Genomic DNA, 26,840 nt, shown 5'->3' on the forward strand with positions numbered 1-26,840 from the left:
GTGCTGGGCAGTGTGTGAGACTGGTCTAGGTGTGGAAAAGGCCTGCTGTGTGTGACCAGCCCCACCGTGTGTGGCTCTTTGTGAGTAGCTCTTAACTGAGCAGTAGTCTTCCTTAAGTGTCGGTGGCCTCCATTATTTTGTTTGGCCTGCCTAGTTATTGCTAATAGCAGCGTTGCTGTCTTTTTCTGTTGAAGCCTTATAGTTTTCTTTGTTGACGTGGTCGCCGTCTCTTTGGGTTGGCCTGTCTGATTTATCATTAAAGCAGCGTTGCTGTCTCTTTTTGTTGGTGCTGTTTATATGAATATTGAGTTAACTGATTATAATAAAGATATATTTTGTGTTAAATACCTCTGCCTGGCGTTCTTTTCATTTCAACCTGGATCCAACTGTTACTGTCCCCCACCCTCTTTGCCTAGTTTTCATGTGGGGACGTAACACTGAGTGTGAACTCCATCCTCTCCACTCTTTCCTGAACCACCAAATGCATTAGCTGGCTCCCTGGGGGCCTGTGATGTCATGGAAAAATGAAATGCATACTACTGCAGGACCACTGGAACCAGCTCGATTCTGTGCAGTTTGTCTCCAACGAGCGTCCTCTGCCCTGCTAATGACTTCATAATTATTATGTCATCACGTCAGGGAGCTAATTGCAACAGGGTTTATGTTGTGTGTCCAAAGTGAGCATCCAGGACTAAATGATGCTGACAGAGGATGTAAAGTAATAGTTCATTATCTAATAATAACCTTTAAACACTGTATGAAATCCTTGGAGAACATTGCATCACCATGCGATTAAAAAAGAACACACTTTTTTTTGTAAATAGCAATAACAATATTTTTATTAAGTTGAAATAATATCAGATGCAGCAAACAAAGTTGTTTTTTTTCAAATCCAATGTGGTAATATTCAAATAATTACATTCAGCCAAAACAGGAAGAAAGTATTAAAAAGAAGAGGGAGGAAAAAAGAAAGAGAGAGAGAGATGATTTCAGTTCAGGAGGAGAGGTTGGGTTTGAGTGTTAGATGTGGGTGGATGTGGGTGGTGGTACATGCATCCCAGGTAGGATGTGGATGGGACAATACATTCATTTACAGTCATTTCCTCGTACCCTGTTAGCCCATAGTGCTGCGATGCCTCTCTCTGTTATATGGCTTTGCTCTCTGAACTCACACAAGCCTCCTCTCATTTCAGAGTGCACGCATCGCCATGTGCACCCAAACGCCCACCCCCGAGGATTTGTGGAACATTTTAATTAAAACAGCAGTGGCTAATGTGGGTTAAACATAGACCATCTCTGCCATCTCCGTGTTCCTGCAGCACTTTTCACGCTCTCTGTCTGTCTTGTGTTTGCAGCTCTCGTCCTGATATCCACAGGCGGGTGGGGCTGTGGCGCGGAGAGAAAGAGATCCGTCCCCAGGCCCTTCAGCTTTGCTCTAAAATGGTAAGTAGGTTATAAGGGGACAGGGGCACCAACGCCAACTGAATATTCATACACCCCCCCACCCCCCTCCCCTGCATTGATACTGTCCAACAGATGTTTTGATGTCTTTTTATAGCGCTGGGTTCTCCCGTCACTATCACACACGTACACACAGAATCTGGAACACCTCTCTCTAATAAGTATCCAATGTCAGTGCTTGCCTGAAGCAACAAACGAAAACACACTGCCCAGAGACACACACACACACAAAGGAATATGTTTCATTGCAAAGACATCTGTCAGACTCAGAGACAGCAGGGTGGTCTTTTGTTAGTAGCCTACAAAATATTGTTCACTTCAAAACAGAGACCGTGGAAGTAAAAAAACTGTGAGGAGTTTTCTGGGACAGCCAACCTCGAAAGATGTCACTTAGAAAACGGGTGGTGGTGGTGGTGAGGAGAGGCAGTGGGGGGAGGGTAACGACAGAGTGAAGGGGAAAACGATAGACAGGAGAGACACGCATCTCCCGATCACCAGGCGGTTTTATAATCGCTAGCTAATTGCCTGTCGGCAAAGGTGGCACTCAGATGTCCTCTTAGTTACGTAATGAGACCCCTGTGGGGATGGATGGAGGGCGAGAGAGAGAATGGGGAGGGGGGGGAAGGGACAAAAGAAAGGTGGGAGAAGAGGAGACAGGAAATGACAGGACGGCTACAGCAGGATGGAAACGGGACACATTCATCAGGCTGTCTGTGTGCGTGTCAGTGGGAAATCTGCTATTTTTTACTTTTTATATGGACAAAACACTCCCAGGAGGACAGAAAAGATGAAGAAATCCAGAAAAATGCCACTTCTACACAGGAAAAGGTTAATGGCTGAAGTCTCTAATAATAAAACACACTTGTGTGGATCTGTGTGAGACAGAATAAGACAGCTGGGTGAATGAAAAATGCATCACCTTCAGTCTCACACACACACAGCCACACACAGATGGAAGGTGAGGACGCTCAGAGACACACAAACACAGTGGTGGACAAAGTGAGAAGATAAATAGAGGAAAAAAGGAGGGGGTTTCAGGGTGGGGCGTGGACAATGGCACACTCGCGTCATGACACCCAGACAAAAGCACAACCTCGCTTTGCCAGCATCGCCCAGCTTTTAATGTCAACCAAAAGGACAATGACGCAAATGGGCCGGCTGTAACCTCCAGCTACAGCAGGCGGACACAGAGGAGACGCAACAGGATCTTTGCTCTCGCCGTCCGACTCCAACTCAGGATTTTTACTCTGCTCTCACTCCTATTGTTTGTTTGTTTTTTTAGCAAAGGGGGGAAGGAGGCCAAGCTACGGCCTGAGTGACATCGTAGATTTGATTATGGCGATGATGATGAAACATGGGAGGTCAAATGAAAGGCACAGCTTCAATGGTTCCCCCTGAGTTGTCACAATCTTTTCAAATGCTCCTCCTCATATTCACATAGTTTTGATCAGAATTCAGACGATTTAGCTTTATCGCCACTTTTTGCTTAATTTTTTTTTCATTTTATGCACCTTTTGTTTTTTTTAATCTCCCACACTGGTAGAAGTCAAACCTCTGTCCAGCTCCCAGCTACACCAGACACTGTTTTAAAGGGAATTGCTGCATTGAAGGGATTTTGGAATGAATATACGGTGCAAGCTTAAAGTGCTTGCTGACATCTTACAATACAGACACACATACACACAATAACACACCCACACACCTGTGCAAAAACTTACAGAGTAGCACAGTGAGGCTTTTCTAAACAGTCGAACAAAATAAATTAAGGGATGTGGGGACTGATTCTGTGCTTTAATTATTTGTAGAAAATGAGTATGCGCACCGGGCTTTTTCTCACATACAAAGCACACACACACACGAGCAGGCGGAGGATGAGAGCTGAGCGGTGTGATGCGAGCGGGGGCGGGATGCATCGATGCTCTGGTCCGATGGGATTTCCTGAGTTGTATGAATGACAGTCCCTCTGGGAGAACCTCAACAGGACTCCTGACGTCACAATGGAGACAGGAGATTCTGCAACGTGTCACATAAACATGCCCTTTTGCCAAGCATCGTAGAAAAAGAAGAGAAAGTCGAGAATAAAAGGCAAAGCTTTCCGAGAGTCAGCATGAGAGAAGAGAGCGAAGAGCGTTTTTGGAAAGAAAAAAAGGAGGAAGGGAGGGAAAAAAAACAAGCTCTTCACGAGGATCATGACAAATGGCGATAACAAACTGTATCACAGTATCCTCTTTTGAAATAATTTTTTTTTGTTCACATTTGAATGTTTTTTTTGTTTGTTTGTTTCCCAGTAGACTATATCACACAGTGATAACAAAGAAAAGGAGAAATCTACAGCCACGTTAGCTTCGTGCAAAAACCACATACACTGGCACGCCGCATAGGCGAAGAGATCAAAGCAAGACAACGCATACAAAAATATAGAAAAATCTCCAATGCAACTTATCGCTTCACAGAGGAAAAAACAAAAAAACATATCTGTCTGTTTAAGACTGCGTGGCTTCCTGCTGAACACCCACAGCCACTTCAGGACTGCCAAAATTCTTGTGTTTTCCCTGCAGGAATCCACAGAATCACTCAAAATATCCAGAAGCCAAAGCTGATCATTATGGCAGATGCCCATCATAATGACGTTTGGAATAATATGAACAACGACTGTCTGAGTGATAGAAAACTAGTACAATAAAAACATATCATTTCTGTCATATCATCTGTGACAAATTTGTTTGTTTGTTTGTTAGTTTTTTTTAACTTTGTTATTTTAAAATACATACTATGTCCTGTCACTTTGAAGACATTCCCAGCATTTGCTCATAATTGGTAGTGACAGGGATAAATAGTTTGGCATACTCAGCAAGCCATGCCCAAAAAGGATGCTATTTAGTCTCTTGCAAAGGAGGGGGGTTTGGGGGGAGGGAGGAAGGGCAGGTCCCAGGATGCAATGTCAACCTGCCCTCCTGTGGGAGACGCTGAGGTGGGAGGGGGGAGATGGGCAGGGAGGGAGGGGGGTTATACAGAACAGCTGAGATTACAAATCGTGCTCAAGACCGGGTCAGCCCAATGATTTCAGCACTTGCAAAAAACATGCAAATAGTAAGTCAGAGTTTTGGACTCTCAGTCATTCTGTGTGCCTCGGAGCGGCGTCTGTTTGCTTCACAGGTACAGAACAGAGCCGAAAACTGTGAGCGTCATACCCACGAGTCGGTCGCTGGGCTGCTTCAGCAAGTCCAGCACACTCGCCGCTTTCACATTGATAAGAAAAAGGATTGTTTGGACGCTTTCAAAGGAAAACTGACGGGAGACGTGGGATGAGGACAAAGCAGTTATGAGGAAATGCTGCAAGTAAGGCAAAGACGGATGATTTAATCGGTCCAAGGACAGAAAAAAACCCAACATGCTCAGAGGGTGACATTTTTCAGATGCCATGAAGGGGGCGAGGGAGTCTTTCAGAGGGTGTGGAGGGATTCAACACTGAGGCGAGAAGAGAGGAGTCACTGGTTGTTTGGCTCTCCTGCCCTCTCTTCTTCCTCCTCCTCCTCTTCGTCCTCCTCATCCAGAGAAACGACACCAGAGGAGGCCACGTCGGACACCCTCCTGCGAGGGTCGTAGTCGGGCGGGTATTCCACCCTGTTGCGCTCCGCCTCCACCTGGCACACGGTGCTGTCATAGTCCTTGCAGGGGGTGTCATCATCCTCACCTGGTGACAGGTACGTGTCAGAATAAGACACTGAGTAGCAAGGCGAGTCCTGACCCCCACAGGGCCTGATGCCCCGCCCTACCACTCCCAGGCTTTGGAAGCCACAGTCTCCCCCGCCAGGCCCGCTCTGCCCCACCCTCTGAAGTCGGGCAAGGAGCAGCTCCTCCCGTCCATGCAGCGCTGACAGGATCTTTGCAGCAAGCTCTGCGGCGTTGCTGTGGGAGTGGGTGCCGCGGTGGCCTCCCAGGTCGCGCAGCAGCGGGTGCTGCTCATCCAGGCTGCAGAGGCTGGAGCACAGGGTGTCAGGAGAGCCTGCCGTAGGGGAGGGCTCTCCACTGCCACCTCCCTCTACACCTCCACCTCGACTCTCGCAACAGGGGCTTCGGAAGCCGAGGTGTTGGCAAAGCTGACTGTGGATCAGGTCCTTCAAGTAGGGAGGATAAGATGGCACATCTAGAGGGAATGACACAGACTGTAAGCATGAAGTCCTGAAGGAAGAAGAACAGCGATAAGATAACATTTTCAGTTGGTTTTTGTGACTGACTGCAGAATCAAATCAATTTTTTTCCTCATTTAAAGGAACCCTATGGAGACGTTTACCACTAGAGGCACTCTGGAACTATTGTAGTTTTGTCATTTTGTCATTAATTTTTATTTGTGTCTTAATTTTTTGTGTTTCTTTGTTTTAAAATATCATGATGACATACCATTAACTCTAGATTGAGAGTACACACTAAAATGGCAATAACGGTGGTGTTACGTCCTCAGGGTATGTAATAAATAATATGATTATATTATATTATATTATATTATATTATATTATATTATATTATATTATATTATATACTGAAACTAGAGGATAGAAGTAAAGTATTGATCTGTTTGTGCTAATATCGATCCAATACCAGTAGCAGCTTTAGTAACGATACTATCAATATTTGGCTCAATCCGCCCACTTCAACTAAATAAACTGCAACAAAAGTAACAAATAAATGCATAAATAAAATTAAAATGTTAAAACTAAGCACTGGGTATAATGGGATATAAACTGCTGCCCCGAGGTTTATTTTCTTGTCATTTATTCTAAATGCCACGCTCCCTGCCAACTTAAGTACTTTCAAAAACACAAGTTACAGTTTTGTATTAGACAACCAAAAAACAGTTTATAATTTGATACATTTAAGCACTGCAACTTTTCAATGACAATCACAGTAAGCTTTACTATAATCTCAGAGTAGAAAAATAATGAAATGAAGTTTAATTAACTATGAATTTACTCTCTATTAATTATTGTTTTTTTTATAAAGTGTTACGAAACACACATGCATTTTACTGAACATGTATTTATCTCCATAGAGTGCCTTTTAAACAAACTCATGTTTCAGAGTTTACTGCTAAAAAGACACAGGAAGTTAAAACACCAGCATTCTCATGTTAGAAGCTACTCAATGCACAGAGTTTAAAAATGTTAAAAAGTTACTCTTTAAATAAAGCCATGCAATGTCCTGCAAATATTTTTAGTAGAAATACGAACATGGCATTATAAGGATGACAAAATGTGATTTGAGTGGAATCACTGTGGAAGCAGCGGAGGTCGGGATCTATGCAACAGTAAAATGAAGAAGTCGGTTTCACAGTGTCACAAACTCAGATCACATTTCATGTAGAGCTGATTAATATCACAAACAGGTTTGCACATGTGGAGCTGTCTTCACTGAATGGTCTTTGCCCCGGGGTAAGAAAACATTGATGATCATATGAAGACATAGATGCAAGAATGAGGTGAACCTTATTAGCTGCAGTACGGGTTATTGGTGGTTCCGTGTAATCAAGATGAAAGCTGTGGTGAACACGAGCATGCACGTACACACTGCCTTGGTCAGATGCACTCTGTGTATTTATAACCTGCTCACACACCATCCTCACACAGACACTGTCTCTGCTGCAAAGGAAATGATATTAAACATGCAGGAGGGATATCAAATTGCACCAAGGAACCAAAAAAAATGTCTGGAGAGGATGAAAACTAGGGCACTGGGACAATGAAAGACACAGAGACAATGAAGGGGGGGAGTGAGGAAGAGGGTGTGTAACAGGGTATTAGGGAGGAAGGGCACAATATGAAGGAAGTAAATGTGATTTAGTGATTTAGTGTCTGTGTGGGTGCTTACCTGTGCTCTGTGTGGTGGGCTCATTCGCAGGCAGGTAGTCTTCATCATATGAGTCATCATTGGACTCGTCGCCATCCACGGAGGACCAGGCCCTCAGCTTAGCCTCTGCAATGGCAAACTGCTCCGCCACACCTGCAAACACACACGGGCACGCATGAGCTACACATGCACACAAGCTATGACATGATTGGCATAGTAACAAGAAGGAGCAGCAAGGCAGTGAGCCTCCACGTCATGTAGCTGATTTTAATTGGCAGGTCTGACCGAGCAACAAAGCACACGGCGCAGAATAAGAAGGGACACAGACTGTTCTCCTTTTGCAGTAAATGCTGTTCGGCAGCCATTTAGCTCGTGTACTTCAAACAGATGTCACAGAGTGTGTGACAGTGTTGTTATGCAGGTTGCATTCCTTCCAGTGCCGAGGAGACAGTGAGTTGGAAGAAGCACAAAGATGAGAGTCTAGCACTGGCTAAATGTGTTTGCCTCTCATAATAGCAGGAAAGATCCATTATTGATCAGCACTGACATTTTTATTGAAATGACAATGATATCATTTCTTTATAAAATTAGAAAATATGACACGCATGTCATGATGCATTTAATGCATACTCATGATGGCAGACGGCTGTACATGTGTGTGTGTGTGTGTGTGTGTTTGAGTTTGTTGTTGATGTGACTCAGCAAGTGCCAGAACCAGTAAGCTATAAGAACCAAGTGACCAGTCACCAGTTATCATCATCAGAAGCTGACCAATCAGAAAGCCCTTTCTCTGTTTTCCTCATCATGTCTCTGCCCACTCTCATCATACCTTTCTTACAAATGTCTTTCTTGATAAAACACTCTATCCACTCGCCTGCTCATGACTACTGTTCGATTGTCTTTCATAGTGCATACCTGCCCCTCTCTTCTTATTAGAATTTCTGTCTCCTTCGTCTCCATCACCTTATGTCTCTCTGACTCTCTTTCTCCCTGCTCAATGCTCAGTATTCGTGCGTTGTCTCCCACAGAGAAAGATCGATGATCTCATTCATCTTTCACTGTAACTTGGCCCTGAGCGTCCTCACAAACACTGGCACATGTACCAGCAATAGAAATAGTGTGGGCTGCTCTTTACTTGTCCTTTCAAAGTCTTTTTATAATTCCTTTAAGCAAGCATTAAATACAAGCTACAATAATAAAAGAACTAAAAGTAAACATTTAGTTCAGATCAATAAAAATAGTATTTCACAAAATATCTATAAGGTAAAAAATACCTTATATGTGTTTAACTAAAAACAAAAATATAAAGTAAAATGAACTATAAGAAAACAAACTATAAATAAGTTAAAGAAAATGAGTACAAAATTATATAAAATATTATTCATTATTTATTCATAATGAGAATTATTAAATGTTATAATTACATTTATTATTAATTATCTAATTAATTATAATTTGTCTTTTGAAAATCTGAATATAATTCAAGATGCTAAAGTAAATTGACAACAGGAAAGTAAAACAAATTATTAATTATTAAATGTAGTTTAAAAACTACAATTTACATTCATTTGTAGCAAAATAGTGTAATGGAGGGTACCACAGGGTAGCATTACAATAGGTGAAGCACTTTCCAACGTAGCATAGCACTGGGTAACGTAGCACAGAGTAACATAACGTAACAAGGAACAATAGCATAGTGTAAAATAACATAGTATAGCGTAGCATAGCATAGCATAACGTGCAATGTGTAGCGTGATAAAGCATAACATAACGGAATATAGCATAACAAAGAATAATAGCATAGAGCATAGCGTACATAGTATAGTATAGCGTAACCTGACATAGCATAACCTTTCATAATGTAACTTCACCTCGTTGGCGTAATATAAATCTGGCCATGCAGCTACAGTGCTGGCAACAGAAACTGGTCTGGACTCACTGTAATGAACACATACATAGTTTGCCACATTCTTCAATGATATTATATGGGGCGATCGTGGCTCAAGAGTTGGGAGTTCACCTTGTAATCGGAAGGTTGCCGGTTCGAGCCCCGGCTTGGATAGTCTCGTCGTTGTGTCCTTGGGCAAGACACTTCACCCGTTGCCTACTGATGGTGGTCAGAGGGCCCGGTGGCGCCAGTGTCCGGCAGCCTCGCCTCTGTCAGTGCGCCCCAGGGTGGCTGTGGCTACAATGTAGCTTGCCATCACCAGTGTGTGAATGTGTGTGTGAATGGGTGGATGACTGGATATGTAAAGCGCTTTGGGGTCCTTAGGGACTAGTAAGGCGCTATATAAATACAGGCCATTTACCATTTACCATATTCTAGGCACGTGTGAGTATGGAGATACTCTGCAGGATTACCTGCAAAGAATTCATGACTGTGTGCGTGTGTGTGTGTCTGAGCATGCTGGCAGAAGTCAGTCTATCGAAAGGACAACCCCAGCAGCTCTTTCAATTCTCAGCACGCCTCCTACACACATACACAGAAGTATATTCACAAACACCAGTGTGTTCTAGAGTAACTAGTTCAAATACGCACTAAGCCCACCAAATGCTCACTTAACACATTCGCACATGCCTGCTTAATGCATTAACACACTTGCTGACATTCACACAGTGTCTCCAGTCACCCACAGTAGCACCATAACAGACTACAAGGTGAAACTTGATAAACAAATAAAGAGAGTCAGCACAAGTGGCGGCTCCCTGAGATGAAGAGGAGTACAATGTGTAGTAATATCTCTCCAACAACTACCCCCACTGCTTCCAACTGTAATACAGAAACAAAGAAATGAATGAAATGATTTGAAGCTTTTATGTTTACATGCTGTTATCTACCGTTTAAAACAAAGCAAAAAAAACACTCTCTGGTATGTATTACAGTTAGCTGGCCAGGATCAACTAATACTATACAAATATAGTACTGTTTGAACTATATAAATAGTACAATATACAAAGAGTACAGGTTTAGTCCTGATAGTGTGTTGATCTTATGTATGGATATAATGCTTTTAGGTACCTCATCAATACACGTACACAAGACCATGAGATCACAAAGACAAGACGGATGAGTAAACAGTTAAAGAGGACAGAAAAAAAGAAGGCAGAACAGAGGAGGCACAGAAGAAACCGCTCTGTTACGGTGCCACTAGCCGGGAGCAAAACCTTACTGTGCAAATTAACCTTGAGAGTCTGCATTGCAGGGAGCGAGCAAAAGAATAGAGGGAGAGTGGGCAGGAGGGGCAGGGTGAAAAAGATGGAAAAGAGGTAAGAGAAACAGAGGTCAGGGGGAGAAACATTTAAAGAACGGACAGCAAATAGGATAAGAGAATAAATACAGGGGACAAGAGTGAGTGAAAGAGTAGGCAAAGATGAAGTGAGTCAGGGAAAGAAAGAGGAGACAGATGAGCTGTGGTGAGTGCGCTCTCTCTCAGAGGAACATGAGAGGAGGAGGAGAGTTAAAGACAACAAATGCTAACATGTGATCAGTGTCTGGATATCTTACCTGACCAATGACATTTGAGCCTCCTTGTATTTACACCTGGTATTAATGAGTGTTCTTGTTGTCTCAGTTTTGCCTGCTTTGTGATTACATCTCAATATTCAAATTAGGAAGGCAGGTGTGACTGGCTGTGGAAAAACAATCAGGCTGTTCCAGGAAAGCTCTACTTACCTACTCGACATAAGGAAAATAACATCTTAACCGCGGTTATGTCATTAGAGTTATCTCAGCTCGGGCTAAACTCACTCTGCATTACAAACAGCTAAAGTGCACAAAACTGTAAGCTCTTGTGTTTTGATTCAACTTTTGGAAGTCAGGGAATTTATCGCCACATTGCCCGTCTCATTATACAGCAGTGCTGTGCAGTACTGCAGCTCTTTGTTGTTCATCTGATACCAAGTAAATATGGGAGCAGCATTGACAATACCAATACAGATACAGATACTTTTAACCTATAAAGGCAGCTTATATAGCGGAGAGCAATGTGTCAGTATTTATGAGCTCAAGCTTCACTAATTTGCACATTTTAAACACATTTTAATGACCACTAAATCACTGTGATTTACTGCAATTACTGTGATTAGTACACAACAAAGTACACCTGTCATTTTATCATGCATTTTGAAAATTAGTTTTTTTGGAGACCTTGAATGTTTACATTGGGTCAACGTCTGTTGTTTAAATGTGCAATAGGCTATAAAATAAAATAGATGTGACAGTTTAAAGCAATTTCAGTGAACTACAAATTGCACTTGGAGGACAGAAGCAAAGTATTAATACTAACGTGCTAGTCGTGATCTGACACCAATACCTGTGTTGGTATCAATACTATTGTTTTTCAGATCAATCCGCTCACATCCACTGTACAGTGTGGCTGATTTAATCCTGTTTGAGATCCAGCCACAAACCACTCTTCCTTCACGTGTTGCAATCAGCAATTGGTGCCGCAATGATATTATTAACGTACGTAACTCAGGCAAGAGATTAATAATAATAATAATAATGGATACTTTATTGATCCCCATGGGGAAATTACTTGTTTTTCTCTGCATTTGACCCATTCACTCAGTGAAGCAGTGGGCAGCCCACTAAGCAGGCGCCCGGGGAGCAGTGTGTAGGGACGGTACCTTGCTCAGGGGTACCTCAGGGTAGCCGTTAAGTGGATTCGAACCGCCGACCTTCCGATCATGGGGCGACCACTTTACCTACTGAGCTATCCCTGCCTTTCCCCGTGTTTACCTGATCACACTAACAGTGACGATGTTGTGTTTGACACAGCATTAGATGGAAGTGCTGGGGTGGAGGTGGGTTGCAAAAGCGCTTGCACAGGATGTAGGCTGAAGCAGCTTAAATAGCTGTGACATCTGAGTACTAACCAGCCATCAGCTGATTGGGGTTGATGTTTCTGTGAACAGGTCTTGTTTAATGCTAAATTGTACCTGCAGTGATTTATTGAAGTTCATGAGCATGCAAAACTGATATGCCGTAAATATAGTCATCATGAGTTTGCTGTTAAATTAGCCTACATTTACTCTTATTATGGTTTCTTGTGTAACTAATGCTTCATCATGACGTTTTCATATGCCCTCTTGCCTTAAGTCATTGTTTCAGTTTGTTACCAGTGCCTATGTAAAAAACACTCTCTATAACTTTTTATAATACATTATAAGAAACACAAAATCTTACCAGCAGCAAAGCGTGCCTCCTGCTCTCCTTCAGTGAGGTCAGAATAGGAGTTGAAGTCTGATTCCAGGGCCGCTGTAGTGTCTATAGGCTTGCACCAGCCTTTCCACTCTATTAGATGGGCTACTCTGCCCTGTGCCATGGCTGTAGGCTTCGTCACATGGTCCTTGACCACCTGGGAAATACCTATATGCCAAATATCAAGGATTAGACTGCAACATGACCTCGCAACGATCAGGTGTTTTCACCATGTACGATATCATGCAGCACTCACCATGCAGGGAGGATCGTGCTAACGCAGCAATCTCTTGAATAGTGAGAGCTCTTCTTGATTTTGGTAACATTTCAATGGTGTCGTCAACATTCACCTGAAACGGCAGAAAAGAAAAGAAAAGAAAAAAAATAAGAGTGAGTGAAAACTCATACAGTAGCTCAGCGTGAATGTGAGCCAGCTCTGAATACATCCTGCTATGAGTCACAGGAGAAAACACAGTGCTGCCTTTTGATAGAGAAGGAACTCCTGGATTCAGAGTACAGAGTACTACTACAAGCCTTTGTGAACTGAAGAATTTTCTCTTTACACACTTTAATCTGTGTTTTAATGAGTTGCACGCTGCACACCATCAATAATGTACAGCAGTTACTCCAAAGCTGGACTGTGCTTATGTTTAACCGACTTATGTAGCACGCAATAGCAAGTTAAATGTCCTATTTAAGCACTCTGGATGAGCATAGTGTTTGTTGAAGGGATGAAACAGAAGTTGCAGAAAAATACTTGATGCTTGGTCGCACTCACGTTAGCTTTAGTGGTTTTGCCTGCTGGCTAATTAGCAAACTAATAGTTCAGGTAACTGAGAAGATGCTTCTACAATGGAGGATTTAGCTATGCGGCTGCAAGAACGGAGATGGTTGAGGAAATGGAGCATTTCTATGTGTTTCACTCATATTTATTTACAGATTATCTCCAAACAGCTGTTACCCAAGTGAATCCCTCCAGTGGCATCAACTCTGTCAGGTAGATTTTTATTTTTTTTGACATAGTTAAAATTCTGTCTGTTTAAATGTGTGTGTGTGTGTGTGTGTGTGTGTGTGTGTGTGTTTGTGTGTGTGTGTGTGTGTGTGTGTGTGTAGACAGGTAATTTCCCCATAGAGAATTAAGAGAACCAGACTGAAGACAAAAGGATGGTCCCCTTCCTCCCTCCACCCCGTCCTCAGTCAAATCTGTCTGCTCTGTAAACTCAAACCACAGAGGGAGTATCGGGTGTTGACAAGTTCCTTTGTCTGCTAACTTTTTACAGCACGACCTGTACTCACGTGGGAGCACGTCAGCAGCAAGGGCTGCGTGCTGAGCTAATGCTCCCACGTTGTTACTTGATATGGGTCAACACACTTGGCTGACTGAGCAATTTGATGATTTCTTTTGTAAAAGGCTGAAGAGGATCTCAACAGGTACAGGTTGTCTCCAATCCCACTGTGACTCACAATGGAGCTGTCTGATGCTCTAGTTTCAATCATCTAAAGGAACAGCACTGGACTACTTGACCTACTATGAAAGCCATATTTCCCTTCCTTGTTGCAGTGAGTCACCAGTCTATGCAGGGTGCATCTGATGTGCAACGAACACTGGTGATGAAGTTAGCTCAACACAGGAGCTTCACCCTGACCTTGTCGTGTCAAGTCCACTTAACCGCAACAAAACAGCAGTCTGAATAAATGAACAACAAAACTATCTGTCAGAGGGGCGCTGTCACGGCAGAGGGGATCCCGCACTCAAGACGTGCTAATCCTCCTGTGTTGCAGAGCTGCTCACAGATCGGAGGGAGGATAATCCGGAGGAGACGTGATACATGGCGTCAAGGAGCTCTAGAATAACATATGATGTTGGGCTTAAATTGGAAATCAGAAACGACCCACAGCTAAATATCTTATTTGCTTTCAAACAGCTGCTCTGAGAAAGTCTAACATGGGAGGATTTTATAAATCATTGGAGAAAATCCATCTCAAGAACTCATGTCTAACCCTGCCTCATGAATCTAAACTTCATTTCACAGCTTGTTTTTTTTCAGTGGAATATTCCATGATGATTTCAGGGGGATATCACTACCCCAACACAATGCGCTTTTTCTTATTCTGATAAAGAACACATGCTTTTGAAAAACATGGGTACAAGCTCTCTGCTTGAGCATGATCATGCTGACTGCCGACTCTGCTCCTCCACCGACTCTCTCCCTCCCTGCTCTCCCACTGCCCCACTGAACAGCAGAGTGAACACGAAGACATGAACCGTACTCAGAGCAGACAGGGTGCTCAAGACTGCTGTGCAGAATCTTTATTCAGTGCAACGTAGCACACATTTATATACCTCAGATATTTTAAATACGACTGACTGAGTTTTAATGTCAAAATCCTTCATTTTAAAGTTTCATGTCTGCAGGTCAGTGTACTGGCTACTGTAAGAACAACAGTGCAAATACGCACGTACACACATCACATCAGAATCCATAAAACCTCATGGTCTACTGATTGCCAGCAGCAAAGAGGCTGCTCAGGTTCACCTTTGGCTTTTAAATCATTGGTTAAGTGCTGTCTGTGTGAGCCGTGGCCTGGAGACAGCACAGAGAAAAATGCAGCGGACTCATCAGAGCAACTTGCATTATCAGTGCCTCTTTAACTGCATCACCTGAAAGCCTGCACACTGAGATAAAAGCATACTGTGAGGTTTGATTCCTTTGTTTTTATTTAGTTTTTTCTTATTAAATTTTTTACAAAGATTGTCACTCCATTAAAAAAAAAAAGTAGCCGTTGCCATACATATATCGAATAACTGCCACCAAAGTACATTTGCTAACACAATTTTTTTCAATCTATTTGAAATAATGGTGCCATCTGTGATTGTCTGATTTACCAGTGGAGAATCCTGTGCTCTTATTTTGAAAGTTCTGTTGCTGTTAAACCAGCTCTTCTTGTCCTGCTGGGCTTGTTATTGCGGTGGCCCTGGATATCTTTCAGCTCCTCCGTCAGGATCTGGGATTCCAACTCCACCATCTTGGACTGCAGTTTGTGAAAGGAGTTCTTCTTTGCCTGTGCTGAGAGCTGGAGGACCACTCTTACCAGAACCTGCAGCAGGTCTAAAAGTGGTTCACAGGGCAGAACTAGGGCTACCGCTGACAGCTGCAGTACAAGATGGTGGAACTGAACCCATTATCTGTCACAAAATACTTGGGAATTCAATTTTTTGCAGAGGAGAGCCTTACAAATGGTATTGTTTATTCACCACAAATAGAATCTAAATCTGTGGGGAAACACTGGAATGTGCTGCATTTGCTATTGTACCTGTGATTAAGAACCTAAAGTGGATTATTAGGCTTACCTGTTTCACTGGTCTGCAGTGACACAGCCACAGAATAACATAAAACAATGCCCCAGGTTTTCCAATAAGCCTGGCAGAGAAGCATTTTACAGCCATAGCTTCTGTTTTATGGGCTAATTGAGGTCACGTCACAGCAGAAATCTAACTTGTACCATTGTACTGGCCAACTGAGTCAATTACCCTGTTCTTGTTTACCAAATGTCAACCCCCTCTTCTGCCACCCATACATGACAAAAAAAAGTTGAGAATTCAAGCCCTCAGAGCTGTTAGTGGAACAGAGCGCTGTGGCTTCTGCTTCCACTTGTGGAAAAGAACCTGAATATTTTGACACGCCACATTTCTACCGTCTTCCTCTTTTCTCACCCTCTCTCTGTCTGTTAACTTTTCCACAATGGGAACATTTCTATGGCAACCAGTCACCGTGGAACAATTCCTCCCGGCGTGTCTGCGTGCGTGATTCACCAATGATGTCACACACTCAGAACACCAACCGACAGCCAGATTAGAGACTCTCACACTTGGCGTCCTGCTTTCTTTTTACAGTAGACGCTGTAGCATTAAATAGAAATGTAGGATGCTGAAGCAGGGTCCGTTAAATGTGAAGCATTAGAGCACTTCCTCTGTAATATAGATGTGTTGAGCTCAGCAGTCCAGCCAAGCTGTCTCTCACAGTCTCCAATGTTCAATATCAGGCCTGCCCATGAAGAGCGAGAGGCTGCATTTCGTAATGGATCACTTAGATGCCGCTAATCAGTGCCTGGCTGGCTCTATGCGACACATCTTATTCACACCCAGATGGTATCCACTGACAAAACTGGGCAAGGTGGATTCATCATCACTCTTGTCATCTCTCAGCCAATTATGAGCCTGCTAACTCTCACTGCTGTTGCATTAAGTAGCTTGCTGTAGCTGAACCCCTTCTTCATTCCTTATAGGAATCTTTTAAATAGGTCAAAGCATCGGGGTCACATAGATTAGTAGATTCACATTCAAGATGATATTTGCAAAACTTCTCAGAGAGAGCCGCTGGACTCACCCAAATTCCACTTACCTCCTTTTTTTAAAATATATGCCTGCCACACAAGGGCATCCCCCAAGGCTTTTTAGTTCTGCGAGAGAGCATGTCAAGCCGTGAGTCCACCTGTATTTTCAATTTTCAGATCAGAAATACAGATTAAAATGTGCAAATGTGTTCATCTTGGCTTGGGAATTCGAATGAACATCCAGGCAGATGCTCCAGTTGGGCATATGCGGAGCAACAGCGCTCTCAGTGTACTAGCTCTCGTGTGCAGAGTGAGGGACCTTGCACGTCACTGAGATTTCATTTAAAATTCCTAATTTGAAAGAAGTAGCCACTAATTACCCTGAATGGCTTGTAAAATCAGTTGAAAACCAGCTGGTTAGTATCAGCAACAGCTAAAAAGGAGAAAAGAAGCCCAGGTTGAAATGCACATTACAGACTTGGGTGGCTTGATTAATAAGGTAATTATCAGAGCAGGAAAGGTTGAGGAAATCATTTTCCGCTTCATGTGGGGAGATGCAGCCATATCTGATAGTTGCTTCTGCAGGTTATAATCCACCAGTTTACTTAAAACGTGGCCCAGACCATACGTGTTCAGCCACAATTGTGCTGCCAGAGGTGAGCCTTTTAAGGCAGAAGATAAAAGAATAACACGTGAACTTTTGCAGCAGCCTGCCCTTTCACCCTGTTAACAATCTGCATCAGATAACATGACTGCCTGTTAGAACAGAAATAACAAATCAGCGCGAGAAGAGAGGAGATTACTGAAATACTTAATGTCAAATATACCACCGCTACATCTTGCATGACTACATCCAAAGTAAATACAGGACCAGTACTGCTGATAGCAACACTGATACTGATAGCTTTAGTTTATGAAAGCAGCATATATAGGGGGAACAGTGTGACATTATTTATGAGATGAATCATCATTAATTTGCAAATTCCGAACACATTTTAACGACCGCTAAATCACTGTGATTGTGATTACTTTCCATAATAATAAATTAACAAGACAACTTTCAGCTTTCAGTGTATTTTGAAACTGGATTTTTGGAGACCTGGAGAGTAATGTGCCATCTCTACAGCCCTTTGGGGTTGTTTAAATGTAATATAGGCGAAATGACAGTAAACACAAAAAGATACAGTGCACGTCTGAGGTATATTTTTCCATTTCAGTCCTACTTTGTTAGTATCAGTCTGATACCAATGCCAGTACTGGTATCAATACTGTGGATATTTGGACAAATTAGGGTGAGATCCTGCTTCTGTGCACACTAGTTCACTGTTATGATTCACTGGCAGACTTGAGCCATTGTTTCTTACACCTGTGAAAATGGTCTATAATAATCTTATTATTGTCAATGCAGAACCACTTTCCAAAAGAAATTAAGGTGCCGATAAAAGCTTTTGAATCTAATTAAACACATAGGCCACATGTCCATTTTGTAGAGTAGGCCTGGTCTCTTTAAACGGCGCTGCACCCTGCTGCTACTACATTTAATGTGACATTGTCTTCATTTGAATCGCCATTAGTGCCCATTAGAAAGCACTCAGAACTGTGTTTAAATGTCTAACGTGAACTCTAGCCGAGCTATCCAACAGAAGACACTGCACGGGGTCGTTATGTCACAAAAAACTTTTTTTTTCTATAATAAAGAGAGAATTAAGGGCACCTCGCTGAAGTCCAGTGCGCCCAAAGGTGCTGTCAGTATCAGCCTGCGCGCCAAGGAGGTCCGCGTGCTCCCCAGGAGCGCTAGGTCAGACAGGGAGCTTGCCGCGCTCCAGTCCACGCGCAACGAACCGTCAACCGCCACTGTCAGGAGGAAGAGAGCCACGTGAGGATTATATCAAATGAACATGTCAGAAAACAACTCCACGCCGCATTCTTGCTCCGTAAAGCGTTGAATAGCGACATAAATAATAAGCAAAAATGTGACACTATGACAAAGGCCACAGTAACGTGGCAATAAAGTGTAATTAATGATTCGTAACGTGCTTTTTTTGTCTTCTTAGTGCACTGGAGTTTTAAGGCTTAAGCTAACCTTGTGTGTTTCAAAGTTTCAGTCACCATGCCAACGTCATGCCTCCAGAGGGACCACAGGTCGGGCGCCCAGGGGTGATGACCGTATAAGGTAATGTGGTGTTCGCGTCTCACTAACTTTGCTTTTGTTTGTTTTATCGGAAAAAAATTTAAACACCGAATTTCCCTTTAACTACCAAATTCCTAAACACGCTGCAGTAAATACAATAAAATAAAATTGAAATAACGACCAGTTTTAAAAAGTAATAACAATAAACCCGAATGTTAAATAGTACAAATTTAAATTGAGGCCTTAAAGGCGTATTTACTGTAAGTGCTTTCCTCCTTATGTAATGTATACAAGTGTTGGGCTTCTTTATTGCAGCGCATTCTGAGGCTATAGTAAGATAACAAGAGGCGGGCGGTGCATACATTTCCATGCACTTAAAGCCATGCTATGCCATGCACATGTACGGTTCTGGCGGCAGCTCGGGCCTGTTAGATGTTTCATAAAGTCGGGTCTACTTTTTCGGATGAACTGAAGCAGAGAACATAAAAAATGAAATTGATCAAATTAAAAACTAAAAAAGCAGGAACCAAGGAGCGTGTCTTCTCGTTTGTTTTGTTTCGCTTTTAAAACATGTTTTTTTACGTCAGCCGGCTACGTCACGAACAAACAGAGGCAAGGCTCCGACTACGTGAAGGGCAAATGTCACCAAGCAACCTTCTGGTTGCAAACGTCACGGAACCGCCCGCAGACACGTGACTGTCCGCTTGATTGGGCGCGTTTAACCTTTCCATCATCTTCCCCTCTCCGTGACCTCACAGACAGAGAGTGTGTGTATGGGGGGGGGGGGCATGTAGGACCAAAGGTGCTCGTGTGCACGCGGCGCTGCGGAACATTTCAGCACCAGGACAGCTCCCCCCAACTTTGCATCGCTCAGCGTCTGCGTCCACGTGCACGCCCCCAGCCCACTCCAATCTCTCCAAATCAGTTCTGCACAAACGCGATTAGGAGGCGGGCCTTTAAATGTCAGTGCCCAGCTCATCTTTCCGACCCTTCGCTGCAGGGGAGGCGTTTCTAGTTACTGCCCGTGAAAAGAACAACTCGCTCGATTAGTCGCCAGCGCCCATCTCAAATATTGAATCCGATATCAGTCACCGGACTTCAGCAGTTTAGCGCCCCGAGCTCATGTTGCCCACCTGCTGAATTCAATATGCGCTGTTTAATTGGGTGTGATGAGATCGGATGCCCGATCGGGGGGAGGAGGGTGGGGGTGTATTGTATCGCTGAATCTAGGCCATCTTTAGTCGATGCGAGTATTGTTCAGAGGAGTGGAAGATGGGCACGTGCGTGTGTTCTGTGTAGTTTTCAATTGAGTTCCAGACGGTCATTTGAGCCTGCGTGGAAAGCTGTGCACCCTCACTCTTTTGCATTTGACATACACATGACAGCAACGAATCACCGGAAAGCCGCTCGGCGCCTGAAACCGAGCCCCGCACGCTGAGATGTTTGTTGATCAGCTTTGCTGGCCTTTAAACCCGCACGGTTGGTTTGAGCGACATTGCACAGACACTCACAAATGCGTTTTGCTTTCAAGCTTGCATTGGGCACGTCGCGCGTGTCAGATCAAGGCTGCGGTTTAAGTCGTGGCTGTGGATCAGAAATGCATGGAAGAAAAAACAGATCCACAGACACTGGTGATAAGGACGTTTACGGTCTAAAGTTTTTGGACCACTTAAAGCCCATGCGCACTTCTTACCTTACATTTATACTGCGAGACAGCCTTTTCTCTAACAATACAGCCTCAGGTATCAGTAGATTTATATTAGAGTTTTAAAATACCACAGATAATAAAGTAACTAAAGCTTTAAATTAATGATGTAAACAGACTAACATATAAATACATGTAACTCACATTAACACTGTACGTGACTGTACCACGTTACATTCCACCACTGGAAGCACTAGTCCTCTCAGTGCTTCCGTGAAGTGGGCACTGGAAGATTAAGAGCATTTCGGCCTTTAGAAGCTCACGTTTGGAGCACGGCCATGACTGCGGGTAAGGTGGATGGGACTGGGGTCTGAATGAAAGGAAAGAGCACAGGTGGTGTAGGTTAGGGTGAAGAATAAGACTAAAAACATGTGGCGCATTTCTTATGAGGGGGGCTCACCGTTCTCCTCCGCGTGGGCCTAATTTGCTCTTTTTTAATCTTAATTAATCTTCTTCCCTTGACTGTGATCTATCTAAAAGGCAGCCTCAAGCAGTGTCTCCTGTCCCCCGTCACAGCAAACGAGCGCTGCAGTCTCGGCTTTTATTTGTATTTATCTGTTAATTGTGCTCCTAGGTCTCTGCTCGCACTCGGTCTCCTTCCTTCTCCTTCTCTCTCTCCCTCTCTTCCACCGTACTTTCCGTTGTCGTGGAAACTGTAGAAAGAGAGACCTCGACCGTGCATCTTTCCCTCTCTTTCTCTTCGCCTCTCTGGTGTCTTCGGGCTCTCTGACAGACTTATGAGCCCATCAACACAATTAGGTCAAGACCGGTGTGATGTCACACACGTTTATCCACAGTGTGAATGTGAGATGTGAGAGGCAAACAGGTGGCTGCTGCCTTAGCTGCACTCTTTGCTGGATGTGCGGGAACACCGTGTGCACGTAGGCGGCAGACCTGTGTGAGGGGTAATGGGACCGGAGAGGGGTCGGGGGGGGGGGCATGTCATGTCAGTACGCACTCCGCGACAAGTAGACAAGGGGACATCAAATGACGGGAGGGTGACCATTTCCACTGCTAATCATCTGAGTGCAGCAGATGAAAGAAAGCGGGGTTTAAACGGCTTTTTGTAACATCTGAATCACGAGGAGGAAAAACAACCACCGCGTCTGTTTACGTGTGGAGAATCGAGATCGATCAAGAATCGATGGTTGGATAGGTGGTGGGTTCGGATTTAAATTAATGGCTACAGAGTGGGAAACCCAGTTGGATAAATACACAAAGGTGGTGGCGGGCTGGAGGGCATCAGAGGTCGGGGGCACAGAGAACCGGGGGGCCCTGGGCAGCATTTAGCCGCCAGGCGAGCGGATGGGAGACACTTGCGGCAAAGGTGTAAACAAGCGTGAGAGCAGAATAGATGTGGAGGAAACAGGGAGCTTGTTTCTTGGCAACAAGCAAATGACCCGCCGCTGCATATGTGCCCCAAGATGGACTGATCCTGAGTTCCTTTCTTTCTTTAGGGAGAAATTTTGACTTTAATACCAAGAAGAAAATCACCCTGATTCCAGTAAACAAGCTGCCTTTTAAATCAAGAATTTTTCTTCAAGGTGGCGTGTGCGATCGCATGTATTCAAGAGAAAAGAAAAGCCATCCTACCTTACAACTGAACTGGCTCAGCGCGGTCAGAACCATCTTGTCCAGATGAGACTTTGGATCAGAGGAAATTAAAGTTAAATTAAAAAGAAACGCCGTTTCTTCCTCGATGGTGTCAAGAGCACCTCTGCTTGTCTTCTCTATCTCTGACTGGCGTGCTCACCCAAAAGCTTCTTGCAACTCTCGTAGCATCGCGATGTTTAGGCTGCAGATTCTAGCCCCCCACCCCCCATCCAAACACACACACACACACACACACACACACACACACACACACACACACACACACACACACACACACACACACACAGAAACGCAGTCCTGCGCTCACACGCGCCATTAACCTCTGATAGAGTTGAAATTCCAGCCATGTAAAGCGCTCTGTGTGCACACTGAAGCTCCTTTACTGGCGTGCATATGACTCAGCAGCAATATTATATGCCTCCGCGACTCGGGCACAGCATGCTGTGCGTATACAAGCACCGCACCGGTCGGAAATTCGCTCTGTACCTGCGAGAGGCTGCAGCAAAAACATAAGCGTAAGAAAAAACAAATAAAAATAATAAGCAGGCTTCATTCAGCGTGCTTTCTTTTTCTCTTTCTTTGTTTTTTGAATGAAAGCAAATTCAAAATCTTTCTTACCAACTGGCGCTTTGGAGCTGATACAGCCCATATTTGCAGCTTCATGTAGAACCGCAAGCTATTACATGTGTTCCCCCCTAACAGTCGCGGAGCGTACCTCACTTATCTCTGACTCTCCTCCTTCGGAGGCTCCGCTGGGTTCCGGTACGAGGCGGCAGCGCACTGCTGTGCTCACACCGCTGCAGCGACGCCGAGGGCGGGGGGGAGTCCGGCCATCACTTCCTCTCCCTGCTTTCACTTTCTTCTGTTTTTAACCTGCTTCAAATCCACACACATAAAGTCTTTGTGCAGCTTTGCTGTTGCTTTCTTCTTTTCCTTCTTCTTCTTCTTCTTCTTTATCACTTGAGTCTCTTAGACGAGCTCTACGTCACCTGTCGCAGGGTCGGGTCCTGAGGTTCAGCACCACAGAGGGCGGACAGCGCTCTGTCTGGCGGCAGCGGCATGGGTTTCAGTCCCAGCCCGGCAGCTGTGAGGGTCGAGTTCTCTCGGCTCGGTCACTGCCACGCCACGCTGTCAAAACAGATTCCCGCGCGTCACAGAACGAACCTTGGGAGGCACACACATTGATAGAAAAATCCCACGCTCGGCCGCTTATATACGCCCAAATCTGAGTTTCCGCCTTCGAAGTAGAAGCGGAATGAGACGTGATTGGCTGGTGTCACCTTACATGCCAGCCAACATGAGGGAGGAAGAGAGGGAGGAGTTAGCAGCGCGCACACAGGAGGAGGAAGGTGTCAGATGAGGATTTCATGTCTCGTCGTCTGTGGAAGAAGCACGATGGCAAATCTGGAACGTGTTGCATATGTCATCAGGTCTAAATAGGGAACGCGCACAGTGTGAAGCCTGGCGCAGGTTGTGATGTTACGAGAGCGACAAAAACCCACTTTTCCACCGACAGTCGTGGGGTTGGAAAGGTCGCGTTGGGTCTGTATGACCACAGACTGCATGTTGGTGTAGCAATGCAAACGTCCAATAACAGTAGCTATTTAAAAAAAAAAAAAGCATGCAAGCAAATGGACAACTTTCCCGCACAGTCTGGCACGTTTCCGAACATCAGACCCACTTTCCTATACGCACAGCGCGCAGTGGTCCAGCTGCAGGCTCTCTGTGACCTCCAGCTTCACGCATCCAAATATAGGCAAGATGTCAAAGAAAGAAAAAAGCCTGACATTTGTGCTCGTGCATCCTCAATCCCAGTTACCCGTTATAGAATCGTGCATGGGCAGAGAGAGTGACTAGAGCAGGAGAAAGGCATGTTGTGACCTATTTGTAAGCGACCCAAACCTGTCTCCAAGCGAGCAGGTTGGCGCTCAAGCATCTTCCCTTCCAATTTTCTCTTAACGCCCACCAGGACTCTAAACATAGACCCAGAGCTGCTGACCCACGAGGCCGCTCTACCTCCACGCTGCGCCTGTTACCGCATATGGAGGAACAGCTCCATCATGGAGCTCTTTGAAATTCGTTTTCTATCCATCCCCCCCGAAAAAACGCCACGAAGAACGTCATGTAGAGATATTATCCACTGGATCCTTTATTTATTTATTTTTTACATGAAGGTAACTTAAAGGCTATTATCTATAAACTACATAAATGTATCCTGTAAATCAGCACTCCTTTCCAGTTATTTTGTCAAATAGGGGCACATGGGAAATCAGGAAATTGAATCAGGAATAAATGCCTAAATAAAAACTAAATACATAAACAAAGAAACTTGGACCTGGTTGAAAATAAAAGTAGTTATTTTAATTATTGGTTATTTCAATGGTGGCTGGATCTCATCTCTCCATGAGCATGGATTAGGAAGCATAAGGTGGTCACAGACCACACAATTAAACTATGGAGCAAAATGCAGACTGATTTCAAGTGTAAATACTCCTCATTCTGCCAAAAAAAATGTAAGTAAAATATCTATGATGGATACATGATACATATTATGGATCAGCCACACCTCGAGCTCCGGCTTTACCTGCAACCCTGCCCCTCATATGCAGGCATGAAGGAAATGTTAGTTCTCTGTGTCTGGAACATGTGGAACTCCGACAGCTTTAGGAAAAGTCGCTGAGACATTTACTTTGTCACTCAGTTGGAGCTGTGCAGGAATACAGCCTGACTGTATGCTTCACACAGATCCCACGGGAGCATGTCCAATATGAGCTGTGTGCCTAAAAAGGCGCGACGGACACATGAGTGAATGGCTCGGTGTCATCATGAGAACATCATGGCTAAAAATGACCAACTTGTTATACAGTAAACACAAAGAAAGTGAATGAGAAACATCAAAGCATGATGCCTTAACATGTGCGGCATGTGTCACTTTACTCATCACAGAGTCAAACCGTGGGAGGACCGCCATTAGTCACACGGGCCTTTTTTTCCTTTTTCTTTTTTGCCTTTCTTTCTGCACGTGCACAGTCTTCTCGTGTTGTGTTATTTTTTACAGTTTGAACCGCAGAAGACTGCAATCTTCTGCACCCACTCTCCCCGCAGTGCAGCCCTCATCTCATAACACACACCGAAAAAGTTGCGGCAAATCCATACAGTGTGATGGGCCCTGTGCCTACTGTAGCTAGTGCTCTAGCGCCACCGAAAGGACGGCTGGTACACAGGCAGCTGTGGGAGCTGTAGGAGTGCGGTGAGAGCCTGTTGCGCAGTACAGTATGTGTGACTGCAGAGCAGTCCTGAACAGCTTGCGTGTCTCCTTTTCGTATGAGAACTAGTATCAGAAAAGTTAAACAGTTAGGAAACATGCAAGGAATAAATGCAAGCATGTGTTAGAGATGTTTAAACTGATTAAAATGGACAAAGTGTTGTACAGACAAGGCTGCTCTTTTCATTGAAGCATGTGAAAACACAACTTGACACATTTTAGATATAAAAATGAAGATTCAGAGTAAAGAAAAACAGGCATTCCAATCACATTTATTGTTGTTTTAATACCTGTTGTTTAGACATCTGTGATAGAAGCGGCAAAATGTCACTAAGAAGTTGGAGATTTTACAGTGTTTTTGCAGGCTATTGCAATCGTCACGTTTCCCTCTTTGATCAAAATGATCTGGATGATCAAGCGCATTCCACCTTTAAAAAAGGGGGAAAAAACTAGGGCGTGAACAGGATATCCATTCTGTTAAAAGAAGTGATCGTTTGTGCTGTGATCAGACAGAGAATGCCTGTTTAGAGAGAGCAGCCCCCTCAGCTGAAGAAAAATGTAGCCGTCCTTTTCTTCAGAGAGCCCACGACAGCACGCAGAACACAAGGCGAGTGATGAAACAGAAGCTTTCTGCCAGCTTCAGGCTCTTGGGGCTGCAGATAAGAAGGAGATCTTGATAAAAAAGCTCAGCAGATTTAGTCTCATGCAGTAAAATGAGGACGAGACGGCATTGTAGAGCTTTGTAGAGCTGCCTGGCTGATTAAATGAAAAGCAGAGAAATGACCAAGAGACAGTTCTTATGTCCCAGGTTCTTGTTGCTGCTGTCTCAAGCTGTCCCATCCCCTACTGGGGGCTTTATATGAGAACCACTAAGCTCTGGAGAAACAGAGGATCTTTGATTATGTTGTGTTCTATTGATTATGGTGATATTGTTCATATGCATTCTTCTGCCACCACCTTAAAGCGTCTTGTTGTATATTCCAGTGCACAGTTTCATCACACGTGATGTCCCTTAATGTGAAAAGGTGGAGTGGTCCTCCTTAACAAAGAGCAGGGAGCAGCAGTATAACAACTTTTTCTTTTTGCTGTCACCACCACAAACAGCCAGGTTATCTCTGTTCTCTGCTTACATTTAAATACAGTGCAGCGTCAGACCACAGCTTACTGTAACATAGGTCTTAGAAAAACACAGGTTTTCACATTCTGTGTTGCTTACCAGTTGAACAAGCCAAAAACTTATGAAGTCCCATCTTCTGATTACATAATCCCTTTATGTAATCTG

At 44.0% G+C, this 26,840-nt stretch overlaps 1 protein-coding gene across 5 annotated transcripts; it reads right to left on the bottom strand.

Annotated features, from left to right (window-relative positions):
- Positions 1-1,929: 1,929 nt before the first annotated feature.
- On the bottom strand, positions 1,930-23,161 carry fam131ab (family with sequence similarity 131 member Ab). 5 transcript variants are annotated; one of them, XM_085479181.1, is made up of 6 exons: positions 22,912-22,999; positions 18,558-18,697; positions 12,765-12,858; positions 12,494-12,676; positions 7,327-7,458; positions 1,930-5,608 (listed from the first exon to the last, which is right to left on the bottom strand). In XM_085479181.1, exons 1-6 carry the CDS (start codon positions 22,940-22,942, stop codon positions 4,950-4,952), a joined length of 1,239 nt encoding a protein of 412 aa, XP_085335307.1. In that variant the 5' UTR covers positions 22,943-22,999; the 3' UTR covers positions 1,930-4,949. The 5 variants fall into 5 exon arrangements, with proteins under 5 accessions (XP_085335307.1, XP_085335311.1, XP_085335309.1 ...); XM_085479185.1 differs by lacking the exons at positions 18,558-18,697; positions 22,912-22,999 and adding an exon at positions 23,009-23,161; XM_085479183.1 differs by lacking the exon at positions 18,558-18,697 and having other exon boundaries at positions 22,912-23,002.
- Between the last annotated feature and the right edge of the window lie 3,679 nt (positions 23,162-26,840).

Source organism: Copadichromis virginalis, linkage group LG14 (assembly GCF_057382275.1).
Source record: "Copadichromis virginalis isolate Kocher_CV1m ecotype Utaka linkage group LG14, C_Virginalis_male_GT1.1, whole genome shotgun sequence".
Lineage (NCBI taxonomy): Eukaryota > Metazoa > Chordata > Actinopteri > Cichliformes > Cichlidae > Copadichromis > Copadichromis virginalis.